This window comes from Syngnathoides biaculeatus, chromosome 8 (genome assembly GCF_019802595.1).
Source record: "Syngnathoides biaculeatus isolate LvHL_M chromosome 8, ASM1980259v1, whole genome shotgun sequence".
NCBI classification, from domain to species: domain Eukaryota; kingdom Metazoa; phylum Chordata; class Actinopteri; order Syngnathiformes; family Syngnathidae; genus Syngnathoides; species Syngnathoides biaculeatus.
The window spans coordinates 6,692,908-6,720,771 of NC_084647.1; the positions used below are offsets into that span (position 1 = coordinate 6,692,908).

Sequence of the window (27,864 nt, forward strand, 5' to 3'; positions counted from 1 at the left end):
TCCATTCTATATTCTAAACCGCGTATCCTCACAAGGACTGGAGCTTATTCCAGCCATCCCGGTGGCAATTTAGAGTCTAGACTGTGAGGAAACCGGAGTGCTGGGAGAAAAGCACTGATCTAAAAGAAAAAAAAAAAAAAAGACTTAATGGTTCATTGGCCACCAAAACTCAAGTCGTCGTCCGCCATCTTGATACTCCCAAAACAACCATGCCGACTTGTGCAGCGAAAGTTCCGTGATTGTAAGAGAGCATTCCACAGGTAAATTACAAAGATTTACTTTGACACTGTTAAAGTTTGGAAAAAAAAAAAAAAAAAAGAATGGATGACTCATTGGCCACCAAAACTCAAGTCGCCATCCGCCATCTTGATACTCCCAAAACAACAATGCCGACCTGTGCGGCGACAGTTCCGTGACTGTAAGAAAGCATTCCACAGGTAAATTTACTTTGACACTGTTAAAGTTTGTTTGTTAAATATTTTTAAAATTTTCTGATGAGCTTAATTCACTTGAAAAAAAGTTTTCTTTACGGTTGTTGTTGTTCACCTTCACCGTTATAGGCCGACGGCTTTTCGCGAAAAAGCGATGCCAATATTTTCCCAAACTTCATCAGTGGAAAAGCAAGAAAACACATTTTTCTGTGAAATTTTTGATAAATGTCATCATAAAGAACGCTGCAAATTGAATTTGATTTTCAAATGCGAGGAAACAAGTTAAAATTTTCTGTCTGAAATAGGATGTCGCAGAGACGATAAATGAATTTCCCATTTTGAGTCCTTATTTCCAAAAATATATCGAACTCATTGACTTGAAATTTAATGTTTTTACGACCAAAAAAATGCTGAGTTTTTTGCTATGTTATGGTGATCGCGCTTCACAGCGTATTTTGGGAAAGGTTAACATGTCACGGAAATTGGGCCCTCGGTAATATGCAAGGTTTCTTGGTGTCTTTCCTTTGCACTTCACCTTTTTCGGCTTACCAGGTCGTATTAAACATCCTTCATGTTAACAAAACTGAAAATATATCAAGATCACATGATCAGTTTTAATTCTACATGCCAAATTTTGAGAGAAAACCCCCGCCATAATCCAAGCCGTCAACCGTGTACTCCGCACGTTTTGGGAGTACCAAGATGGCGGCCAACTGGCTTCAACCAATCGCCACACCGCTCGATCTGGATGCGCTATCCAGTCTTTTTTCTTTTTTAAATTTTATATGTATATATATAATATATATATAATATTTTTTTTTTTTCTAGATCAGTGGGGAGCACATGCAAACTCCACACAAGCGGGGCTGGGATTTGAATCTCGCTCCTCAGAACTGTGAACCAGATGCTCTAACCAGTCGGTGGCGGTCCAATTCAGGGTGTAATCCACCCATACCTCCCCGAAGTGAGGATAAGCGGCTCGGAAAATGGATGGATGTTCTGGCAAAGTTCTGCAAAAGTTGGGGGACACTGTGTTATGTCATAATATGGCCACTAGCTGTCACCAAACTACAATAATATGACAACTACTACTACTACTGTATACTATTATTAATTCTTTCATTATTTCATACACAAGTCAGTGACAGTTTAGTGAATTATATACAGCTATATACAATTATAGCAATATGGATAATGTTTTTTAAATTTTTTTATGGGGACCAATGTAATCATCCTTACAACATTTTTGTATGCCTTGTATATCCATCCATCCATTTTCTTTGCCGCTTATCCTCACAAGGGTCGCGGGGAGCGCTGGAGCCTATCCCAGCTGTCAAGGGGCAGGAGGCGGGGTAGACCCTGAACTGGTCGCCAGCCAATCGCAGGGCACCTGGAGACAAACACCCGCACTCACAATCACACCGACGGGCAATTTAGAGCGTCCAATTAGTGTTGCATGTTTTGGGGATGTGGGAGGAAACCGGAGCGCCTAGCCGGAGGAAACCCACGCAGGCACGGGGAGAACATGCTAACCCCAATGGCAGGCGGGTCCGGGATCGAACCCAGGACCTCAGAACTAAAGTAAAAGTATGACCGTTGTCAACACTACAGAGTACGTTTTGCGACAAGTTCAATGTGAAGGTAGCTGCTCGAAAATGGATGCCAACTTTCACCACGCAGCGGAGGGGTAAACTATGGAGCGGATCTTTTACTTGGCGGCGCCACGACCCGTGAATCATTGCGGACATCGTAAATCCGCTTGCGGACGTTTCACTCGGTTGCCGTCGGAGTGGGGTGTGTGACTTTTCCGCCGTCGACGCTTGTGGACGTTCACAATTTCCCTCAGTAGAAGTGAGACGAGCGGCAAGTGAGGTAGTCGTAGGTTTAACACCGACAGCTATAATTCATCTTTTCATCAACGGAATTCATTAATGTTGCGTGGCAGTACGGACGGAAAAGATTTTATAAATAGACAAGCCTTTAACTCTCCTCCCAAGACGTCGGCGTGCTCGCAATTTCTCGTGCAGCGACGTCAGAAAATCACGTGACTTTTGTTTACGTCGCCATATTGAAGGGCCGAACAGAGCATTGCTCGATGCTAAGTCGGTTGGAGACGACACGGAAATATGTCTTGGAAATATGTCGATACCGTCAGACGTTTAGAAGGTGAGGATAAACGATGGTACGTGGAAAAATGCGATAAACTCGCTGTAGAGGAGCCATATTTAATGCCGAAGTCGATGTTTTCACCGATAAGGAATTGGACTGTTAATCCGCTTCCGCTTGTCTTGGACCACAGGAGCTAGATGTGGATCCGGTGAGTTAAGTCACCGAGATTTACACGGAAAAGTCTGAAAGCGTATAAAAGTCTGGACGCGTACAAATACTTTGTTGCTGGATCTGTTCTCATCAGGAAGAAATCCCACATAGAACGCGGAAGCGTGTTCGGCCACACGTTAACCTTTGCCGGAATCCATCGATCTTTTCAGCTAGTATTCGATACAAATACCAATAGTTAAATAAATGACCCCTGGTTTTACACAAACTCGCGTTCATTAATTATGATTGGAAAAAAAAAAGGACCGAGTCGTCTCCACGGAACGTACACGGAGGCGATTGCGGCCACACGTTAACCTCCGTAAACATCTGCGATTAATACACATTGGACTCATTTCAGGACAATTCGTATAAAAAAAAAAAAAAAGTCTGTCAGGCAGAGGTTTACCAACGTTTAATGTGTGGCCGCAACACGCTTCCGTGTACGTTGGAGATGACTCCCTGTCTTTTTTTTTTTTAAACGCATTTTTCTCAAATGAGCCAACTTTATAAATACTTTTTGCTATTTTGAGATTGAGAAGAATAATTCCTACCTGAAATGAAGCGATCGCTACACAGGCGGGTGTGTATTTTGGCCGGGCACCATCCGTCACGTTTAATTGCCGAAATCCATCGATATTTTCTGGTCTTTTCATCTGGTATTCCATAGAATGATCTATATCAATATCTGTCTCGTTTGTTGTGACAACCAACGGCACGACAGGTCTCGGGTATTGTAAGTATTCTGCTGCGGTTCAATGTCGAGCAGCTCTGTTTGACCTGCAATATGGCGCCGTGAAAACGGCGACGTCACATGCACGAGCTCGATACTAACAGTGAGATTTGCATGAATACCAATGCATCTATTTTTTCCCCTATTTAGCCTTGTCGAACACCTCTTTTTATCATACATAAAAAAACAAAATCATTGGTGGTTCAGAATTAATAATGCACATCTTTTTTTTGTTGCTATTTTGGGGAAATTACATTTTAATTCAGGGAATGGATCACACATCAGGCTTTGCAACGCCAGTGGTGTGAATGAACGGTCGCACTTTATTTTTTTACCGCATCCTTGCATTGACAGCCGACATAGAGAAAAAAATCAAGACGTAGACGTGTGCGACGATTGCGATGTCGTCACTCACTAACGCTCTGAGCAAAATGTAAGTAGACAAATGGCAACAATGGAGGCTATGCGGTATTTTGTGTGTCTTCTTAGCATGCGGCAGTTTTAGTATTCAAGGGGCACGCGGACAGCAGTCGAAACAATAACAGAGAAAGCAAAATGTGAGCTGAAAACTGCTCGTGTCATCAAACTTTGTTTTAGTGGCGTAAGTTTTGTTGTAGGCGGCACGGTGGATCAGCTGGAAAGCGTTGGTCTCACGGTTTTGAGGTCCCGGGTTCAATCCCGAACCCCGCCTGTGTGGAGTTTGCATGTTGTCCCCCGTGTCTGCGTGGGTTTTCTCCGGGTGTGCATTCCGGTTTCCTCCCACGTCTCAAAATCATGCATTAATTGGACACTCTAAATTGCCTCAAGGTGTGATGATAAGTGCGCCTCCTGCCCGTTGACAGCTGTGATAGGCTCCAGCAGTCCCTGCGACCCTCGTGAGGATAGGCAGCTAAGAAAATGCATGGACGGATGAAAGGATTTCAATTGTCATGCCAACACACATTTACACACGATAAAATTTGATACCTAAGGTTCCAGATTAGCTCAATAAATCTTGAGTTGCGAAATATACACCCATTCATTTTCTGAGCTGCTCATCCTCACGTGGGGCGGGGGAGAGCTGGAGCCAATCCCAGCCGTCATCGGGCAGGAGGCGTGGCACACCCTGAACTGGTTGCCGGCCAATTGCGGGGACAATTTAGAGCAGGGAGCATCAAACATGCGGCCCGTGGGCCATTCTTTGGCCCCCCGCAAGATGATATTCCGCGGCCCCACCTTGATATGAAAGTATAAGGGTAGTGCGGCCCTCGAGTTTGATACGGATGGCATTTTTACAGCGTTGTGCGCGGAGCAGACCAATGAATGCATGTCATTGGGATGTGGGAGGAAACCACAGTGCCCACCCGGAGAAAAGCCAAGCAGCCGCGGGGAGAGCATGCAAACTCCACACGGGTGGGGGTGGGATTTGAACCCCGGTCCTCACAACTGTGAGGCCAATGCTCTACAGCTGCTCCACTGTGCTGCCTTGTGAAATATTATGAAGATAAAATCAAACAAGGTAATAAAACATATTCCTTTTCAGTGGAAGCACGGCGGACGACTGTTTAGCACACCTGCCTCAACGTTATGAGGACCAGGGTTCAAATCCCGGTCTCGCTCCTGTGGAGTTTGGATGTTCTCCCCGTGCCTGTGTGCGTTATCCCCGGGTACGCTGGCTTCTTCCCATTTATGAAAAATATGCACGGTAGCTTGAATGAAGACAAAATTGCCCATAGGTGTAAATGTGATTGCAAATGGTTGTTCGTTTATGTGTGCCCTGCGATTGGCTGGTGACCAGTTCAGGCCGTGCCCCGCCTCCTGCCCGGAGAGGAATGGGACCGGCTCCAGCACTCCTGCCGACCCTTGTGAGGATGAGCGCGTCAGATAATGGATGGATGGACTTACAGTGTTTCCAGTTGTGAATACGTGAAAATGTGCAAATGCAGCAGCAATAGAAATGCCAGAGGCTTGAATTGCAAATAATATTTACATAATATTTTCATAGTTCTTTGTGCTTGACTTTTTTTTTTTTTTTTTTGAACACGCTAAAACCAATCCATCAAGCGCATAATACATATTATGATGATTTCAAACTGCCACATCACAGCTTTCCGTGAAAGCTCATAGGTAAATTGTTGTGAATTTTCCATAATTTTGGGGCGGCCTGTTGCCTTCAGTCCATATTCAAACCAGTCTGTATTAATGTCACAATCTTTCAAGCCGTGCGTACTTGAGGATCATAATCTTTCATTTGTCATGTTCACAGATCAGGTTCACAAATATTTTTGCTTATGAAACGCAATTGTCTTGATTCACGATGCATTTAAAAGAGAAATTTTGTGATTGGGTGGCGACCAGTTCAAGGTATACCCCGCCTCCTGCCCGTTGACAGCCGGGATAGGCTTCGGCACTCCCCCCGACCCTTGTGAGGATAAGCGGCTAAGGAAATGGATGGATTTATATATTCCAATTGTAAGCAAATTTAAGATAATGGATGGATGGAAGTAATTGAAGGTTACGCGATTGTATTTTCCAACAAGCTAATATGTAACCAACTACATTTCTTTTTGTAACATTGCTCATCCACACAAATGTGACGCAGACGTGCCGCTATCGATGAGATGCATCGCTACCCTCGCGTTGCACACGAGTGGATGGCGCCGCACTATATTATCGCCATAAAACCACCGAGTGCAGCGTCACGAAACGAGCTAGCAAAAGGAGACAGCGCGAGAGTGCGACGATTGTCTTTCCGAGGCCCAGTGAACGCATCCACCGGGGAGGCGTTCCCCCGGCTCGAAGTCTCGCCTGGCGATCGAACCATTTAACCCCCCCCCCCCCCCCCCCCGCGCTCCTCATCTCGTCGCCGCGTCGCATCCTCCCGAAGGGGATGGAGAACCGCTACAAACTCGGACGGGACCACTGAAGGGCACCGGAAGTCAGAAGGCGGAGGAAAAAAAAAAACAAAAAAAAAAAAAACAAAGGCCAGTGACGGCGGGTGTATCGGGTGAGTGTCAAGCGGAAACGCAACCATATGGTTGCCGGTGGAGAGCGGCCGCTTCCGATGACGGCGAACCGAACCGGACCGAAACTTATTCAGCGCCCTTTCCTCTCTCTCACGGAACAAAGATCTATCCACCTGTTTGCGGCGGATGCGGGGTCCACACCTCTATTTGACTAGTTAATCGTTCTTTGTCCGCCCTCCCCCCCCCCCCCCGTAGTGAGCATGCGCACACGTCACAAGACCGCGCTGCAGGTTCCTCGCTAAATTGAATTAAGCCGTTAACTTGTTCAAACACACACAAAAGACCGGAGACTCCAGTCCTAAGTCCTCTTTTTTTTTTCTTCCCCCCCCTCCTCCACGTTCCCTGGGACAGAGACATGTCCGGACAGACTGTGACCATCCCGGACGACCGGGCGTTCGCCAGCTTCAAGTCGGAGTGTCTGAACGAGGAAGGCTGGAGCGGCACCTACAACAAGGCGGGCATCGCGGTGTGGACTCAGGCGCTGGAGGAGGGCAAGACGGTCCACAGAATTAAGGTAACGAGTACAACGCGAGAAACTACGTCCAGTACTACAACTTGACCCCACGGTCCTGCTACTCCCTCGACTTCCCTTATTCATTTATCAATAACTCAAATATGTGTATGCATGCGGTGCAGTTAAATGTGTTACTGCAACCATGAACTGACAGCAGAAGGAGTCAAAAAAATGTCAAATTCTCCTAATTGACACATTCTTTATACTCCTAAGTGCATTTTACACATCCCTAATTGACAGTTTAATTCAAAATCGAGCAATATATTGGCAATGGAAAAGTAAAATATCTTGTGTAATGTTACTAATATGTTTGTCGTGTATAGGTAGGTAGATATCAATGGAAGTAGATTAGTGCCACCAGGATTTGAATTTGAAATGTAAAGTCAATTAGGATTAGAATTCGAAATGCCTCGGAAAAAAAGGATTTGAAATGTAAAGTTATCACATTTTTAATCGTTGCTACAATTCGCTGTCGGAAATTCACCGTCCGTGCCACCAGGAAGTACGCCCAGCCAATCGGAGTCACACTTTCTGAGTCACGTGACGTCACATACTAAGAAAGCGTAACTGGATTGGCTGGGTGTTCGGTTCTGACCTGAAGTATTTGAATTCAAAATGCCACAAAAAACAGGATTTGAATTTGAAATGTATAAAGTTATCACATTTTCAATCGTTGCTACAATTTGCTGTCGGAAATTGACCGTCTGTGCCACCAGGAAGTACGCCCAGCCAATCGGAGTCACGCTTTCTGAGTCACGTGACGTCACACACTAAGAAAGCGTAACTGGATTGGCTGTGTGTTCGGTTCTGACCTGAAGTAACCCTGCCTGGTGGCGCAGATGAATTGTTAACGTTGAAAAGTTACACTGAAATACAACTAAATTGTCACTACTAACCTGGACGAGAATACAGCTCGACAGGCCAGCAGTGAGTAACTAAAAAGTAAACACTTGACGACGAGTCATTCGTGGTAGTTTGTCGAAAGTGCGAATGTTTGTCGTGGGTGATGACGCGGAGGCGTCGCCAGAAGTGCGATGACACTTGAAACTATCGGAGAAATTGTAACGTGCCATCTGACACTTTATTTTTTGAACTTATTGTTTTTTTTTTGAACGTTTCTGAGACGGAACACCCAACAGTCGTGAATTTAGGGACTGACTACAAAAGATTACGATACGAATCACTGACCCTCTGCAGGGCACATACTTACATTTTGAGCCCCTTTATCATAATTCCCCAAGTCATTTTTTAAACTTACTGCTATGATATGAATACCATGTGCATGGCTTAAAAACTGTTTTTGTTTTCTTGCTTTCTGAAAATGTCCAAACATCAACTCAAGCATCTGTACTGTGTGAAATAAACAACATGTAAATGTCTTTGTTCATTTTATTTCTGGAAAAAAAATGGCTATGGAAGTACAGTACAACCTCGGTTCTCGACCACAATCTGGCCCAGAAGGCGGTTCGAGAACCGATTTCTTCGAAAAACGAATCGATATTTCCCATGTCTGCGTACAGAGGCTGCATTATACACAACAACAACAACGACGCGTGTCAGCTGGTCGGGCCTCGCGCGTTGTTATTTCCAGGTTCTTTCGCGGCGCGTTCGAATTCTCAATAAGAAAGCGCGTTGTGGGTCAGCTGGTCTGGCCACGCACTTTCTATTATTTCTGGGTTTAGTTGGGGGGGGGGTTCGAGTAGCGATTTTCGTTCGAAAACGGAAGCAAAAAAGAAATCTCTTCGTTCGAAAATCGATTTGTTCGAGATCCGAGGCTGTACTGTAAATATGTGCCGCCAGGATTGTAAGTTGAAATGCCACAGAAAACGGGATTTGAATTTGAAATGTAAAGTGGTCACATTTTCGCTAGTTGCATTCCAGTGTAACTTTTCAATGTTAACAATTCAACCGGCTACAATTTAATACAATTGAAATCCACAATCTGTGGCACCAGGCAGGGTAACTTCAGGTCAAAACCGAACACCCAGCCAATCGCAGTTCCGCTTTCTTTGTCACATGACGTCACATAACTAAGAAAGCGTAACTGGGATTGGCTGGCTGGTCGGCTCTGACCTGAAGTAACCCTGCCTGGTGCCACAGACTGTGGATTTCAGACAGCGATTTGTAGCCGGTTGAATTGTTAACACTGAAAAGTTACGCTGAAATACAACTCTTGAAAATGGAATCACTTTTACATTTCAAATTCAAATCCTGGTGGCACATATTTCCTCCCATAAACGGCACTGCATACCATTTCTTGGAGGTGTATCCAGGTCTAGGGTGTGTGTGTGTGTGTGTGTGTGAGCAAGCAAGCAGTTGTTTACTTAGTTGAATAAAGCGTGTGTGCATGTCGCGGTGTGCGTCCGTGTGCATAAGGGTGTTATCTTTGTGTGCAAGAGCGGCAACAGCAGGCTTTTCCCAGCCCCCTCCCTGAGTCTGCAACGTAGGCGCCAATCAGGATTGCGTAGCGCTCTCGTTAGCCCGCATGATTGCTCTGTTTACATCGCGGTGGCGCTCTCGGGGAGGTGTGTCATGTTTGCAGCAGTACCGCGTTAGAGTGCGCGGACACACACTAAGGCGCTATTTATTCCTGCTTTTATATCGGACACGTTCAGCAAACAAGGAAGTAAAACGTGCAAAACCCCCAACCACGCGGGCAGCGCCTCTGTACCATCCTGGCACGGTAATGTCACCGCAAGTGTAACGGATGCTTGAATTTTTCATGGTCACTTGATCCGCTGTTTGCTTTGCTCTCTGAACCCCGACATCACGCAGACGAGCTTAGCCCGGTCACCGAAAGTATGTTTGTGTTTCATTTATTTAGCGTGTAGTCATCACACGCCGTCATCATCGACGTTAATTTTGGAATTCAACGCCAAAAACACTGAAGCTTCTTTAATACGGAAATCCTTCAAAATGGCTGCATTGTAGGCTGAAATGAAGACATTCCGTCTAAGTGTGATTATCACAGCGAAATGGACCTTTCCGACCTGTCAATCACTCGTACATTAATAGCCGCATTGTCTTGACACGCCCCCCTCGCCGTATTGTCCCACAAACAATGCCGGTTGTCAGTAGCGTGCGCTTGGAAAAGTTCACGTTACGAAGGAAATGGTCCTCAGATGCGCTTGGGGAACGTGCAATTCTGATGAAAGTTACAAGGAGCCCGTTTGATTCATTTTTCCAAAGCCGAAAACATTGTTTGTGTCTACGATGCATTAAGGCTCGCCGAAGAGGCCACGTACAACTAAATGTGATCAATATCAACAAACACGAGGCTCCGTGTTCGTAGGTAAGTGAGGGAGAAGTATCTTCTCTGAGTTTGATTGAAATATTATCGGTGCTTTATACATTGGAGGAGAACAACTTTCACTTTGTTAACGTATCACTGACCTGCCGTGTGTCATATTTTTTGCGAAAGAGTCTGGTTAGGGATATGTGAATGCGCGTTATCATGCAATAGAAATATGTATTTGCCTATTTGTATCACATCAGACTTTTAAGACAAAGCACTGGGTTCGATTATTAATTCACCCACTCACTTATAAAGACTACAATAACATTGCTCGTGATCTTTCCAAGTAAAAAGTACGCACCCTGCTTCACATGCGCAGTACGATTCCGCTATTTGATCTTGTTGGATTTCAATATGAAGTTCGTGAGGCGTCAAATTTTTTTTTTGCATCGATCGCCAACGTTTCGCTGTAACTCTGACATTGCGTCCCGCTCCGTCCCAAAAATCTCAATTCCGTGTACATATCCTCGCGTGAAGTAGTTGTGACCGCTCTGTAGAACTCTCTTGGACAGGTCTGACGCATTTGGGAAAAAAAAAAAAAAACATACCCCGATATTATCTGGAATACGCGATAGAGAATCGACTTCAAACATGTTCTGTTCAGTCGCCATTTTGGAAGCTTGTGGGGCATGGCTAAGGGGGCGGAGCTTAAGGTCACCATCGGAAAGGTCCATTAGATGCTTGGATGTTTGATGGCATCCTCGTCAAACTTTGCACTCCCATCCAGGCTTGTTAAGACTCTCGTACTACCTCTGTAGGTCAAAACCTGCCAGGTCTTCAGACTCTCATACGCATCTGTGATGATGCAATATATAGAAAAGGGGAAGGGGTGGGGTGGGGTGATTCTGCGGTTAAGCACGAAGGCGGTTTTGTTTACATTTAGTAATTTCGACAACGTGCCAGCTAACTTGCCGCTTCTCCTGCCTCCGCAGTGGGGGGGGGGAGATCACCCTCGATGACGCAGAGGGGAACCTCTGCTTCACTGACTCGCTGACGGTTCTTTTTTTAACCCCTCCGCGTTGTCGCCCGCGAGCATCTTATCGGCACCCACAAGGGGAGCTTGTGACGAGAGTTGACGGCCTGGTGAGCGGGGTTGTGATGGAAACCGGGCAGGAGCGGAGTATGCAAGGTCAAAATATCATTTAGCGTCGTGAGGGTGCACTTGGGACTCACTGAAGTTGGAGTGGTTCTGTAGACTTCGGCCCTGGTAGCATGGGTTCAGTTGTCTTGGCGATGGTAGGTATGTGGATGTGAATGGTTGTACGTCTCGTTTGTCTTTTGTCCAAGGTCAGCTGGGGTAAGTTCCAGCTCCCCCGCGACCCGTAATTGTGCACCGCTGATTTGGTCTCTTCGCAGATATTCTGCGTTGCGCGCCAAAAAATGTGGCATTTTGCGATGTGATTCACTGAGTGAGGGATGACCGGTTGTTACATCCAATGGCGCAATTCACATACTTACTGTAAAAAAAAAATGAAGAGAAGAAGCCGCTGGTTTCTTTTAGGCAGCATGCGGAACGAGGACCGCTGCTCCGCCCCACACTCTTTTTCCTAGTTTACCGTACTCAAGCTCTTAAAGACGTACACTCATAATTACAAATGTTACAGTACTTACGCAGCCCGTCCACCGCCGCTGCTTTAGTTCGCAACGCAGTCTGGGCAACGTAGAGCAAAGACGAGCTAGACATGCTGCTTATGTTTACCAAGATGCAACGACTGTCGGGAGTATGTGAATAATCGAAGAAAAAGTGGTTAAACCGGACGAGATTTTCCCTTTTCGAGTAGGAAAGGTCTGGTCTGAAGCCAAAGTATTAAGTGCAGGATGAGACGGTGTGTCATTTTAATATTCCACCTTGGAACAGCCTGATCCAGGATGAAAGCACAGACAATACAGTGCACAAAAAGCTAATTTTTTTTTTTTTTTTTTTTTTTTAAATGTAGGAGGCAACGTAACCTTAACCTTCAAAACGGGTACGTCGGTAGCTCGCGAGAGGCTGGCTGCTTGAAAAAAAAAAAAGGGTTAGGGTTAGGGTTACCCCTGCTCAACACGGTAACGGTAATAAAAAACGGGGAGGTAGGTGGATGGATAGTGAGAGAACGGTGGGTGAAGAGGGACTGACAAACCCCAAACAAACATCTTCAGTTTGTCTATTTTGAAGTCGCCGTCCTCCTCGGGCTCATCTGACGAGCTAACCGAATTAAAACGTAACCGAATTAAGCTCACGTGTGCTCGCCCGAGCTTGTTTTTCTCTACTCCGACCAGGGCCTACTGTACCTCTCTTTCAGCCCGGTTCTGAGCGTATTGAATCGAATTGCAAATAAAAACCATACATTTTCTCTCCATGGTCTACGAGTCTCCATCTTGGTGGACTTGCCTCTCGCCCTCCTGCATTGTGACGAAAAAAAAAAAAAAATCACATTTTGCATTGGAACGATAAATAACAGTAATTCGAGATATTGCCACTGCGTTAGAACGCCATCCCCACGGCGATATAATATTTCCACAACCATTTACTTTTAACTATGAAATTATTGGTAATATGTAAAGATACAACGAATGACGTTTGAGTGTAACGGATTGAATTAGTTGACGTACTGGCAACACTTTGTTGACGTCATCATTGTAATGCATCTGAAATATGGATGCCCAAAACAAATCTCATTTCACTTCTGCACATATGCTGAATTTCAAGCTATCTCTCGAGATCATATTTCATTTTTGTGTTTTTGATGGGTTCTTCATTTCGACACGGGCCTTCAACAAAAATTCGGATTCAGTGCAGAAATATTAATGGTTGGAATATGTATTTCTGGTCCTCTGACAAGCAGTTTTAATGTTGATTTCTCTCCTTTAAAAAAAATGTTTGTCCCGTTTTGTGTTTGCATTTTTCGCATAAAGTACAGCCCCGCCTGTAAACCGGGTCTCATTCTGGATTTGACCAACAGTTCTCGGTCAAAATTTTGTTATGAAGTCATACGAAACCAGAATTTGGGTGCTCCGCGGGAGGTCGCCATGAGAAAAACCTCGCAAAAGCGCAATTTCGGGTAAATTCTCACGAGCATTTTTTTGGCCTTTTTTTTTTTTGATCATTTTTGTTCTTCCAAATGCTTAACGAGTATCATAGTGAGAAATCATAAGCGCACATGACCTCGATTATACCTCATGAAAGGACAAAACATTTTTTTGGGTGTTGCGGGGGTTAAGTCATTCAGGTATGTTTTATTGATTATTAACTAAGTTTTACCAATAACAGTGGCCGGTCCTTATAAAGCTTCTTTGATTAATGTTAATTGTTTGTCTTAACTGTGTTCAATATGAATTATGTCTATATAAAGCAGTACATTTTAATATTTTGTTTATAGTACTGTGCATATTTTTCCAATTGAAAAATTACAAGCAGTTAAATTCCATTCTTTTAAAGTGTTTGTAATGTCGAATTTCAAACACAAATGATCTTATCAAGATGAAAATATATGTTCAACTGTATGAAAATTTTCGATATTTTCACCAAAAAATATGTGTTTATGAATTAATGTCTGCGAACTTTGACCTTGTTTCCCGCGTCTGGAAAAACGACTCATTTCGGGGGCGGAGCCTCGAACGTGACGACAGGTGGCCCCGCGATCGTGCGACTGGCGCTGTCTGGTTATGGCGTCAGTTTACCACGTGAAATTATATTTATGGTGAAAGCAAGATATCACCACCTATTCCTCTCAAATTAACGTGGCAACATTTTAAACGGATTTCGTTCATTAAAATCTATATTTGTGAAAATATACAAAGCATAGAGTGGACTACGTGATCTTCTTATGTTTGTTTTGGGTGCGATAATAAACGAGCCTCGTACACGCAAATTAGTGACGCACTATTTTGTCTGCGTCAACCTGGCTCAAATTAATAACCTGTAACAACTTCATCAAGCTCGTATTCTTCACCGTCTTCGTGGGACCCTTCAGAATAGTGTTCATCGCTCGAAATATCGGAAAATTTATCGCCGTTCTTGCAATGTGTTCCGCTGCTCGTCGTCGTTGACGCCGGCTATGACGTCGCGTTCCTACTCGGCTGTTTCCGCTTTCTTTTTTTTAGGCGAATCCAGCAATGTGAGATCATTTTTATTTTTTGGTTATCGGCAAAAAAAATTTCCTTCATAAAGGAATTCAGATTCAAATTCTGCATAATTTTTTTTTTTTTTTTTTTAATAATTACAATGTATTCCACTGCTTGTCGTTGACGCCGGCTATGACGTCGCGTTCCTACTCGGCTGTTTCCGCTTTCTTTTTTTAGGCGAATCCAGCAATGTGAGATCATTTTTATTTTTTGGTTATCGGCAAAAAAAATTTCCTTCATAAAGGAATTCAGATTCAAATTCTGCATAATTTTTTTTTTTTTTTTTTTTTTAATAATTACAATGTATTCCACTGCTTGTCGTTGACGCCGGCTATGACGTCGCGTTCCTACTCGGCTGTTTCCGCTTTCTTTTTTTAGGCGAATCCAGCAATGTGAGATCATTTTTATTTTTTGGTTATCGGCAAAAAAAATTTCCTTCATAAAGGAATTCAGATTCAAATTCTGCATAATTTTTTTTTTGTTTTTTAAATAATTACAATGTATTCCACTGCTTGTCGTTGACGCCGGCTATGACGTCACGTTCCTACTCTGCTGTTTCCGCTTTCTTTTTTTAGGCGAGTCCAGCAATGTGAGATCATTTTTTCCCAATAATCGAAAAATAAAAATGTTTCCTTCATAACGAAATTCAGATTCAAATTCTGCAATAAATTGTTTTTTTTATAATATTAGCAAAAATGTGCACTGAGGACATTCCATACAATTTAAACTGTGCTGACGTTTTGATCACCACCTGTTAACGCATACATTAAAAATTCATAGTTGGATATCTCACATCCTGTCCAGTCCTGCTACCAATTATGAAAACAAGAATATTGCTCACACGAGGACCAGTATATTATATTTATGGTGACGCAAGATATCACCGGCTATTCCTCTCAATTAACATGGCGACATTTTAAACGGATTTCGCTCATTAAAATCTTTATTTGTAAAAATATTTTAATTATTATTTTAATGAAATTACAAGCAGTAAAATTCTCTACTTTCAAAGTGTTTGTAATGTCTAATTTCTAACGCAAATGATCTTATCTAGACAAATATATATATTCAACTGTGCCACAAAATGCATTATTATTTATTTTTTATTTGACTTGTTTTTTTTTTTTTTAATATTTGTTAAATATGTCAGAAAATTTGCTAAGCGCTGTATAGGTTTAAAATCACAAAGTTGGCAACATTAATGACGCAAACTTGCTCTTCCTCACAAACTGTACAAGCGTGTTTAAATTTTTTGGTTGAGTGTAAAAAAAAAAAAAAAAAAAAAAAATTTTCTTCCACGACTATTAAAAAAAAAATAAATAAAAAACTAATTTGTCTTCCATGAATCATCCACGGGGGGCGCAGAACGTTCTTCAAACCCCACTGGGCTGATTTGTGATAAAGGCGCTCATAATCCTTTTCCGTCTCTTTCACGCTGTCTCGGCGTTCGACTGGCCGCCTCTTCCCCCGTTAGCGCCGCGTTCACGCGCTGTTCGAGTCCTTGTCTTAAATGTGTCGTTTCTTTTGTTTTGTTTTTTTTGTTTTTTTTCTATCGTCAACACGAAATCCCTGCGGAATTTGTAACTGTGGTAACGGTCGGAGTCTGCGCCGAGCTCGTGTTTTCTGTTCACGGCGTCGGTTCTAAATCTGATGGGTGGAAGTCTCCTGCGGTTTTCAGGCACGGCCCCAGCTAACGGCTCGAAAATTCACAAGGTGGAAGTATAAATACAAGCTCGGCGGCACGCTGATGAAGCGCTGGCCTCACATTTTTGAGGACCCGGGTTCGATCCCGGCCCTGCCTATGCGGAGTTTGCGTGCTCTCCCCCGTGCCTGCGTGCGTTTTCTCCGGGTGGGCACTCCGGTTTCCTCCCGCGTCCCAAAAACAACATTAATTGGACACTCCAAATTGCCCCCAGGTGTGATTGTGAGTTTGTCTCTGTCCCTTGCGATTGGCTGGCGACCAGTTCAGGGTGTTCCCCACCTCCTGCCTGTTGACAGCTGGGATAGGCTCCATTGCTCCCCGTGACCCTCGTAAGGATAAGCGGTGAAGAAAATGGATAGCGGGAAAGAGTAATATCAAAAGTATGTTGAGGGTGGCATGGTGGGAAAGTGTTGGCCTCACAGTTCTGAGGACCCGGGTCCGTTCCCGGACCCGCCTGTGTGGAGTTGGCACGTTCTTTTCCCTGTGCCTGCGTGGGTTTTCTCCGGGTGGGCACTCCGGTTTCCTCCCACATCCCCAAAACAACATTAATTGGACACTCTAAATTGCCCCAAGGTGTGATTGTGAGTGCGGCTGTTTGTCTCAATCTGCCCTGCGATTGGCTGGCGACCAGTTCAGGGTGTTCCCCGCCTCCTGCCCGTTGACAGCTGGGATAGGCTCCGTTGCTCCCCGTGACCCTCGTGAGGATAAGCGGCAAAGTAAATGGATGGTTGGATAAATTATAATTCTAAATAAAAAAAGGTTAGAAAATACTAAATGCATATTGTCGCAACGTGATTTCCCATTTTATGCCAGTGTAACGCTAACGCTAAAGTACTACCCGTTTTTTTTTACCATTTTTCTTTTGAAATTTTATTTTACGTTCCCGCTTCATAACTTGTGCACGATCAGTGATCTTACGCACGTGCAAATTGATTTGCCGTGGAGCATTTTCCAACTCCAGCATGTACAATATTTGTAGAATATTGTATGTTAATGAGTCACTTATTGATATGATCTTTCGTTCTTTCCGATACAGTGCAGGATGATCAGTAAGGACGTGTCAGCCGAGACCATGTACGATGTTCTCCATGACATCGAATACAGAAAAAAATGGGACACAAATGTCATCGAGACGTTCGACATCGGAAAGCTGACAGTCAATGCGGATGTCGGATATTATTCATGTACGTTCCACAGTTGGTTTCCACACGTCGAATATAATATCGGGAAATCACGCCTGTTTTGATCGTATTTTTGTGCACGTTTTTCTCTTGTGTTTGCCAACAGGGAAGTGTCCGAAGCCGCTTCGTAACCGAGACGTGGTGACTCTTCGCTCCTGGTTGCCGATGGGGAAAGACTACATCATCATGAACTACTCTGTTAAACATGCAGTAAGTCCAGTTCCTGCAACTACGACAGTGATACCAAATCCGCAAAGTGAAACAATTCGGTGCACGTTGGATTAGTCGGGACCAGATGGTTCAGTTCAGCAAACTTCAGTGCATGTTGTATGGAAGTACAGTACAGCCTCGGTTCTCGACTGCAATCCGTTCCAGAAAACGCTTCGAGAAGTGATTTGTTCGAAATCCGAATCGATGTTTCCCATTACAATGAATGGAAAAAGAAATAATGCGTTCCAAGCCTAAAAGTTTCGGCTTTTTAAAGCATATTTTTTTTAGATTTTCCTGATAATAAACTGCATCATAGGAATACATGTATCGTTTAAATATTTTGTATAATGAAATAATTTCAGAAATATATTTGTTTTTTACTTCAAATGTATGCTTTAGTAATACAGTAGGCTCGGCTGGGAGTGCATCTGTGGTGACTGACTCGGCCCCCAGACTTTTTTATTAACAAAAGTGCAGAATAACTTAACAAGCAGTAATGGGGGGGGAGAAAGCCACTTTTTTATTTTTACAAAGAGTAACATACACAAACATTAATTCGTAACTCTTAATCTTTGAAACAAAAATGCAGAAATGCTAATGGGGCACAGCATTATTAAAGTTCACAAGCAATGCAAAACAATCAACTCTCAAATGTCTCGGGTGGGCGTGACAATCTGTTCCAGAAGGTGCTTTAAGAAGTGGTTTGTTCGAAATCCGAATCGATATTTCTCATTACAATGAATTGAAAAAGAAATGATGCGTTCCAAGCCTAAAAAATTTGGCTTTTTAAAGCATTTTTTTCAACTTTTCCTGATAATAAACTTCATAGTAGGAACACATGTATTGTTTAAATATTTTATATTATAAAATAATTTAAGAAATATTTTTATTTTTTTGCTTAAAATGTGTGTTTTCGTAGTAGAGTAGGCTAGGCTGGGAGTGCGTTGCTGTATCTGTAGCGACTCAGACCCCAGCCTTGTAAACTTTTTTTTTTTTATTAACAAAAGTGCAGAATAACTTTAAACAAGCAATAATGACGGGGGGGGGGTGGGGGGGAAAGCAATTTTTTTTCATACAAAAAGTAACATAAAAAAACGTAACTCGAATTAAATATTCGTTCGAAAACCGATTTGTTCAAGAACGGGGACGTTCGAAAACCGAGTTATTCATTGTACAAGATGATGTGGTAATTGAGGAAAAGTCAGCATGGGCTTACACGTCTGCTTTTATGAATGTATTTTATGTAGATGTGTCACGACACGAGATATTTACAAAGACGGTACACAAAGAGTTAACGTTAGTGTGGCGCTAGCGTTAGTGCTAACGCCAGTGCCACGCTAAAGCTAGCCCTAACTCTAACAGGCCTGGTTAATATAAAACCTACCAGTAAATATCACAGACACACCAGTAACACAGCTGCAACACGCTAGCACAGTGCTAACGGTAACGGAGCACTAACACGGCCGGTAAAACTCACTTCCTCGGCATTATTCCATTGGTGTCATTCTTACGTTTCCGGGTCGATTGCCCCCTTGCGGCCATTAGACAAAATACACAAATTAGCCGCATCACCGCATAAACTGCAGGGTTGAAAGCGTGTGAAAAAAATTTGTGGTTTGTAGGCCAGAAATTAAGGTACTATATTACATCAACAGCTAATGCTAACACTAGCGCCGTGCAAACAGGTCCGGCTATAAAAAACATACTGGTAAAAATCACTGAGACACGGCAGTAACACGCTAGCGCAGCGCTAAGAGGACCGGACCGGTAAAAGTCACTTCATCGGCAGATATATTCCACCAGATTTGCGGCCGTTAGAAAAAAACTGCACAAATGATCCGCATCACCGCATAAGTCGCAGTGTTGCAAGCGTTGGGGGGGGGGGGCGGCTTATAGGCCGGAAATTACGGTATATGTATTGTCCCCAAAAGTCGCACAAGTAGATGTTAATTTACATGAGAAGTCAACAATGTTTTATTTATTTTTCACAGATCACTGTGGAAAAATTCCTGCAATCCAGTTCCATTTAGTCTGATACACATTTAAGATTGGAAATCAAAAGTTATAAAGGTACCAAAATAAATGATCCATACTATAAAATCAGTGGGGGGTATCAACAATAGTGGTACTATTAGGTCAACCTGTGTCGGGTGGAGGTAGTCACTCCTCTCTTGAGTGTTAAGGATTATTTCAGTTTGCAGGGTGTACTTTTCAAAGCTGTCGTGCGGCAAATGGACTTTGGATACAGCCGCAAAGCTTCAATTGTTCAACGTTCTCATCTCAGATGAAGTTGGGTGACTGTACGAATTCAAATGAGAACAGAAAACGCGGACAGTAATTCATCAGTGATCTCAATTGCCTCCGTCCCGCCCTGCGTACTGCCGGGCCAACGGAAACCTCGGCTTTCCGTCTTCCTCTTTTGGCGTCACTCAGCGGCGAGCGCTCACGGCTAGCAGGCTGCTTCCTTCGACTCGGCGAAGCGGAGCCGAGAGGTTGGAAACGCGAGCCCTCCAGACAATGGAAGCATTATTGTGGCGCGTGGACACATCGCCGAAAAACCCTCTGCTACTTGGCGGAACTATCAAGTACAACAGTACAGTTTCAGAAGCTGACATTTTTCTCCAAGATGAATCTGTACCAATATTGCACCTCTTCTTACATAGTGGGCTTCGGCAGACTCATGAAAGTGGTTATTTCGACCTACATTTTCCTGGCCGATCACGCCATTGGATGAGAAGCTGTGTGTGGGCGTGGTTCCTACAGTATGCTAAGTAGGCAAGATAACCGAAGATTTAGTTATCCCAGGATTACTTTGTGCCTGCGTCCAGGTCTGGTTCTGTGTACCCTCCCATTTAATCTGAGTCGCTAACGACGTGTTTACAAAAGGATAAGACGGCTCACGCCGTTGACTTCCCCCACACTTCCGCATTCTTGCACAGAAAACCCGAAAGACGGACTTTCATGGGTGTGGTAGATGTCCCCCATGCACATAAATGTGTGTATGTATGTAATATATACACGTTTTGGGGGGACTTGCGACCACAAAGCTATTGTAAAAGAGAAAAGTGGTTTTGTGCTTGCTGTAAGTTTACTGGAATTCCGCATCGTGTAAAGCTTGAAAAACAGAAACCAGATGACTTAATCATCTGCATTATGTAAGTACTGTTCACCGACCATTTCCACAGTCTGATCATTGTCAAAAATGGAGCGTCGTATGACCAAGAATGTTTCATAAGTGAAATACTTCCATGTTATTTTGTTGTAACGTTAACATAAACGACAGTAATGCAAGGTCTGAGTCCCCAACAAGCCGAAAAACGCCACAAATGGTCACTGATGGTTAACCGTCCACGTTGGTCAGCGGTTGTCGCCGCCTCCCGAGTGTCTCCGATGAATGTCTCAAAGACGCTTTTGTTTGAAATACAATCATAACTGTTGATCGAATTATCATCATCATCCCATTTAATCCAAGGGGGAGGCCCTGTAGCTCAGTGGTTAGAGCACTGGTTTGATAAACCAGGGGTTGTGGGTTCGTATCCCACTGGGGCCTCCACTCCCTGAGAAGGGTTGCGTCAGGAACGGCATCCGGCGTAAAAATTGTGCCAAACATATGTGCGTTCATCTGAGATGACACGCTGTGGCGACCCCGAAAGGGACAAGCCGAAAGAAAACTTACTTACTTACTTACTATCCCATTTAATCCAAGAGCCGGACTGATTGAGACGTGACAATAAAGACTTTTTGGAGTCGAGCCCGAGTCGAGAACAATACGGAGAAGAGAGACGTGAGACTATGACTAGACCAAGAAAATGTATCGTGATTTCCGGCCTACTTTTTTTCCACACGCTTTCAACCCTGCGGTTTATGCGGTGATGCAACTAATTTGTGCAGATTTTTCTTACTGCTGCAAGTGGCCACTTAAGCGGAAAAAAGGTAAAAATGAGACCGGTGGAATATACGTGCCGAGGAAGTGACTTTTACCGGCCCTGCTAGCGTGTTGCTGTTGTGTTACTGGCGTGTCTCGGTGATATTTACCGGTAAGCTTTATTTTAACCGGCCCTGTTAGCATTAGTGCTGGCACGGCGGAGTTAGCGTTAGCACTAGTGGTGTCAAAACTAACTTTAGCGCGGCGCTAGCGTCAAACTCTTTCTGTGTACCGTCTTTGTAAATATCCCGTGTTTCAATGTGGGCACTTGCGGCTTTTACACAACTGCGGCGTATGTATGTACCAAATGGTATTTCCTTTACAAATGTACTCGGTCAGGCTCGTAACAAGGTGCGTTCAGTAGGCCTGAAATTGCGGTACTCGTAAAAAAAAAACAAAAACAAAAAACAAAGTGACATAGTTGAACAGCTAAGAAGCATTCTCTATAATTTTAAATGATCTTTTACATAGAATCATAGACAAATACCGCAAAGAGTTGTTTCGTTTCAGAAATGTGGTGTGGGATGAGGTAAGGTCTGGGTGTTGCGGTGTTTTTCTATTAGCACATTTATGAATTTGAAGGACAGCAGATCAGTGCTGGTCTCAACAAGTCCGGCTAGTCTGAGACCAAGACATAGGCAAAACCTTTGGGAGTCGAGTCCGAGACCAGACCAGGCCTTCAAAATGGGGTTTTGAGACCGGTCTCGAGTGTCTCATCGTCACTCGGTCCCTTTAATCATTGACTTCTTGGCGACAAGCTTCGTGTGTTTTTGCTGAATTGCAAAGATCGGAAGCAACACTGATTTAGCTAAAAAAAATAAAAATAAAAAAAAATTCAGATTTAGCTTGTTTATCCAGCCAGAAGCTGCTTAACTATCTTGACTTCATCTAACGAGGAATTCAACCCTGCATTGTCATCAGCATAAATTTATTACTTACTGTGCAGCGACCAAAAATAGACGTAGAAAGTCATCATTTCTGATCATCCGTTCGAGTCTTCAGGGCTTTACTCTTCCAATTAGGACAGGCTATCATCTGAGGACTTTATCATCCTGAATTATGCAGTAGATAGAGAAATATTAAATATTTTATAATGGGGGAGCTGTGGCGTAACAAGTTACATTCTACTTTAGAGCTGTGTTTTGTATGACCTTGACATGGATATGGACGAAAATCTCATTAGGAAACCCAGAATTAGCATTGTCTGAGAATAGGGTGGAGGTAGCGGTTATCAAATGGGAATCAAAGTTTGCAGTTTACTGATATTAAAAATTAAAAAAGATGTTGGAATTTTTTACCCATCCTTTAGTAATATTGTGATAAGACCAGTCGCTGTGATTCGAGCGGTGCGTATGCGCCGTCGCGCTCGCCAATCTGCACAGTCGAGCGCGAAAAAAATCACCCGCGTAAGATTTGTTACAAGTGGAAATACATAAATATTGAAAGACGTCGCTTGTTTTGTGTAGTCTTGAACAAAGTTTCCCTCTAAGCTGCGCAATTGGGCAGTTGTCGCATTCTCACAGCGCGCATGAAAACCGATCCAGCGCAGTGAACCACAGCCTGAAGTCTTTATTTTTACCTGACACCGCCCCCCTCCGCTCTTAAAGGGGTACACTTATAATAACATACAGAACACGCACGTGCAAATTTATATCTGCGGGCATGACCGGTGGACCACATTCATAACTTTATATCTGCAGGCATGACTGACCACACCCGTACATTTTTCAAATGTGAGTGACTGGATGAGACTGAGAATCAGAATATGTTTTGGTCCTGGTAATTGTGATATAATAAATGTTTATATTGTCTGATCTCTAGATTTAGATTTTTATTTATTTATTTTTTTTTCTAACCTGTGGTGACTTTTTGCTCGTATTCAATCAATTACGATGGAGGGGAGAGTGACTTTTTCACGCGCAATATTAATCGAAGAGAAGCTAAAGTTTCTTTTCTATATTCGAGACCACTTGACAGAGAAGTGAAAACATTTGAATGAGAAATCCGTTTGTGTCGTCCCGACAGAAATATCCCCCCAAAAAGGACATGGTTCGAGCCGTTTCCATACAGACTGGCTACATGGTCCAGAGCCAGGGCCCCAACCACTGTGTCCTCACGTACCTGGCACAGCTCGATCCACGAGGTAAACGATTTGGGCAAGATGGCACCCTGCACAAGACTGAGAACTGAATTGACGCTGAACCACTACATCATCATCATCATCATCAACTTTCTGTGTTTCTTTCCAGGTTCATTGCCCAAGTGGGTTGTCAAAAAGTTTTCCCACTTCCTTGCGCCCGGTGTAAGTCATCTACGGTTTGTTCCGGACAATGAAAAATGTGTTTTATGGACTGCAACGTCAGGTTTAGGACCTGCAGAGTCTCTCTCTTTTTATCCTTTCTCCGTCTTTTCAAGCCTGTTCACTAAGGAAATATTGCCACAATGATCCTGTGTAAACGACTTGATGACAGAATGACATCTTTTATTTGCAGCAGATTCTTGTTAGAAGAGCCAACAAAGGGCCCAGGGCCGGCTCGTTCTATATGCTGATGGTGTTGTGTTGCCTCCGTGCCAGGCAGCTACTCACTCTGCACCACTTTTAATTTTGAAGTCGGGTGTAAACATGTAACGGACGCTCCTGCAGGGATCCGTTAATGACATTATGTCCGCATCAACCGGACAGAATCACAGGAACATAATACCCATATTTCTTGTGTATAATGCACACCCTCTCCTTCAAAATTGTCAAAAGTCAATAGTGTACAGTATACATGGGTGTAAGGGAAAATGGGGAAAAAAACTTTCACATTTTATAAAGGTATGGTGCCATCTAGTGGTTATAAAAAAGCTGTACACTTTAATTCCAATACACCACCTCCACCTAGAGGTTGTGAAAAATATGTACCCTTTCATTCTCGTATGCCACTGTCGCCTAAAAATATAGCCTGCATTTTCAATCCACTATACACGGGTACATATGACTGAATATATGTAGTTTTGGAACCATGTTTCTTGTGTATAATGCACACCCTCTCCTTCCAATTTCTCAAAAATCAATAGTGCACATTATACATGGGTGTAAGGGAAAATGGGGAAAAAAACTTTCACATTTTATAAAGGTATGGTGCCATCTAGTGGTTATAAAAAAGCTGTACACTTTAATTCCAATACACCACCTCCGCCTAGAGGTTGTGAAAAATATGTACCCTTTCATTCTCGTATGCCACTGTCGCCTAAAAATATAGCCTGCATTTTCAATCCACTATACACGGGTACATATGACTGAATATATGTAGTTTTGGAACCATGTTTCTTGTGTATAATGCACACCCTCTCCTTCCAATTTCTCAAAAATCAATAGTGCACATTATACATGGGTGTAAGGGAAAATGGGGAAAAAAACTTTTACATTTTATAAAGGTATGGTGCCATCTAGTGGTTATAAAAAAGCTGTACACTTTAATTCCAATACACCACCTCCGCCTAGAGGTTGTGAAAAATATGTACCCTTTCATTCTCGTATGCCACTGTCGCCTAAAAATATAGCCTGCATTTTCAATCCACTATACACGGGTACATATGACTGAATATATTTAGTTTTGGAACCATGTTTCTTGTGTATAATGCACACCCTCTCCTTCCAATTTCTCAAAAATCAATAGTGCACATTATACATGGGTATAAGGGAAAATGGAAAAAAAACTTGCACATTTTATAAAAGTATGGCTCCATCTAGACGTGAAAAATCTGTACACTTTAATTCCAATACACCACCTCCACCTAGAGGTTGTGGAAAAGGTGTACCCTTTCATTCTAGTACGTCACTGCCACCTAGAGGTGATGGAAAAGGTGTAGCCTGCACTTTCAATCCACTATACATGGGTACATATGACTGAATATTTATAATTTTGCTTATAAGTTTACATACCCAGGCATGATTTGAACGTTTTTTTTGATAGGACTAATGACTGAACACCCGTCAGCATTAATATCTTGGGAGTTCTTTTGTTTGATAATGCTTTTTCCGAAATGCTTGACAGTTTAATTTGAATTCCATTTCAATTAAATTAAATTGTTTCACCCGGTCACTCATGTTTTCTTCAAAGAATTTTACACCTTACCAATTCTGCCTGGGTTCTCAGACATGAGACCACAACTCTTTTCTCATTTACTCAATAAAAGTAAGGCTCTGAATTTTAAAATCAGAGCGAGTAAATAAAACGTTTTGTGTTCAAATGGAGTGCTTTGCGTTAGAATAAGTCTTTGAAAAAAAAAAATAATTGAAAAATACAGATATTTCATGTCGACCATATTGGTAGAACAAAAATCATGCAGTGTAAAAATGCATTTTAATTGGGTGGAAGGATTTTTCAAAAAAATGGTCAACTTTGGAGGTGCGTATTATACATGGGTGCGCATTATACATGGGAAAATTTCAGTCCTGATCCAATCATTATCTTAATATGCTTAACTTTAAGCCCACAAAACTTTACCATTCCTACCGAATCGAATGTTCTTTGCGCCGATGGTATTTTCATTTTTTTTTTTTTCTAGGCAATGAAGATGATCAACAAAGCATGTTTGAAATACCCGGACTGGAAGCAGAGGCACAACCCTGGATTCAAGCCGTGGCTCTACCCAGAACAGACTACATTACCCAGCATCCCGCTGTCCGAGCTCAGCATCCAGCGCGCCGAGAGCTTGGAAAATATTGACGAGAGCTCCCTGGCCGAGACCCAGGACCGGGACGACGGCTACTGATTCGGAAGTCAGACCCCGGGTCACGTATTCGTTCACGTGCATGCCCGATTCCCACTTCCACATACGCTCGAGATTCAATCGTAGACGGACACACGCTCACACACACACGCACACCAATTGTTCATCAAATCATCCTCATATCAAATTGTGTGATAGCATTCGGATACAAAAATATTCCATATTTTCCTACATAACTCATGCAGGCATATCATTTTGCTATGTCGGCTGCACACCCAACTTGTCATGGGCTGCGAGTATTTTGTTTTATTATTATTTTTTTTTTTACAATTTGGTAATATCGGGCCAATGTCTGTAAATCCGAGTTAATGTTTTCAAATTCGGTCGGTATGGAAAAAGCATATTTTCAGTCAAATTTACAGAATAGGTGCCTGTTTTTCATTCCCCCCCCAAAAAATTAAAGTATTTATCCTCACATATCAATTTGTAAAAAAAAAAAAAAAATACAGTTCATACATAGTACGATACGGTATGCTCACACAAAAAAATTCATGTGTATGTCTAATTGGTTTTCAGTCGTGTTTTGTAAGCACACAATATGCAGGTTTACGGGAGGCAGCTGACGCTCACAACAAAACATCGTCTTGGGAGGACTCCGTTCTATGCCTTGTTACCAAATATTAATCCAAGCCTAAAAAATAATTCCAATTTATAGCATAGTAAAGTCTCCTTTCGTGATGTGGAAGTGCCTTATACCTGCAATCTTTCCAGTGGCCAGCAGAGGGAGACTCCAAAAAATGGAATTGGACGAGGGCTCAAGATCCTAATTTGATTTGATACCGACAAACAAATGAATGACGAGCGTTTTCTATACCCGATGAAAATATGTACCGTCATTTGTACACACTCTCACCTACGCTCAATTTGTGAAGACACAGCCAAAATGTCAACAGTGTGAATTGTCCTTGCTGCGGTGGTTTGAAAACAGCCCTCAAATATGTACAAAAGCTGCTGTAAAACACATTATTTCTCTTCTTCCAAATAACAGATGAATATGAATGTATGCTCAGAAATTTAATACAGAGTCCAACAGGTTTTCAAGCTTCAACCTGATATTTGAGTCGTTTTTTTCTCCATGTGTGGTTGCGATGTGGAACGAATCATCGATTTGTGCAATCATATGCTGCTTCATGTGCTTTTCACATTATTTCAAAACTTCCATATCTGGGAGTACGGTGGGCCCGTTGTCTGCCCGTCTGTCTCTCACTTCGGAGGTTCTGGGTCTGAATCTCAGCTGGCGCGTTGAGTTTGCATGTTCTTCCCACGGTTGCTCAGGTTTTTCTCCGGGTTAACGACTTTTTAATTGTTTGTGCACAAATGGTTAAGGCCTCTTGCGTGCCGGCCTTAATCAGTTCTGAAAAAGTCTGCGGAAGTTTTCGAGCGGAAGTTTTTTTTTCCAAATTGCCGTTTTCATGCGCCTAGATGTTGTGTTAGCATGAGCTAGCAGTGTTAGCAGAGTTTGCTTCTGATAAGCGGCGCGTACGCGACTGTTCGACTTGAATTAACGACGTGGGATCAGAATAAAATTTGTGAAATTTTGTGTCTGGTGATATGTTCAGATCCGGTGCACCATCCATCCATCCATTATCTACCGCTTTTCTGGGTTGGGTCGCGGAGGAAGTAGCTTCAGCAGGGATACCCAGACTTCCCTTTCCCCAGCCACTTCTTC

The 27,864-nt window shown here is 43.0% G+C and overlaps 1 protein-coding gene across 2 annotated transcripts; it reads left to right on the top strand.

The window, feature by feature from the left end:
- Positions 1–10: 10 nt before the first annotated feature.
- stard10 (StAR related lipid transfer domain containing 10) lies at positions 11–27,733 on the top strand. Of its 2 annotated transcripts, none has more exons than XM_061828537.1 (7): positions 11–260; positions 6,837–6,999; positions 17,137–17,284; positions 17,388–17,491; positions 23,442–23,559; positions 23,666–23,718; positions 25,971–27,733. In XM_061828537.1, the coding sequence occupies exons 1-7, from the start codon at positions 148–150 to the stop codon at positions 26,175–26,177; spliced, it is 906 nt and encodes a 301-aa protein (XP_061684521.1). In that variant the 5' UTR covers positions 11–147; the 3' UTR covers positions 26,178–27,733. The 2 variants fall into 2 exon arrangements, with proteins under 2 accessions (XP_061684521.1, XP_061684523.1); XM_061828539.1 differs by lacking the exon at positions 11–260 and adding an exon at positions 6,301–6,466.
- Positions 27,734–27,864: the final 131 nt, after the last annotated feature.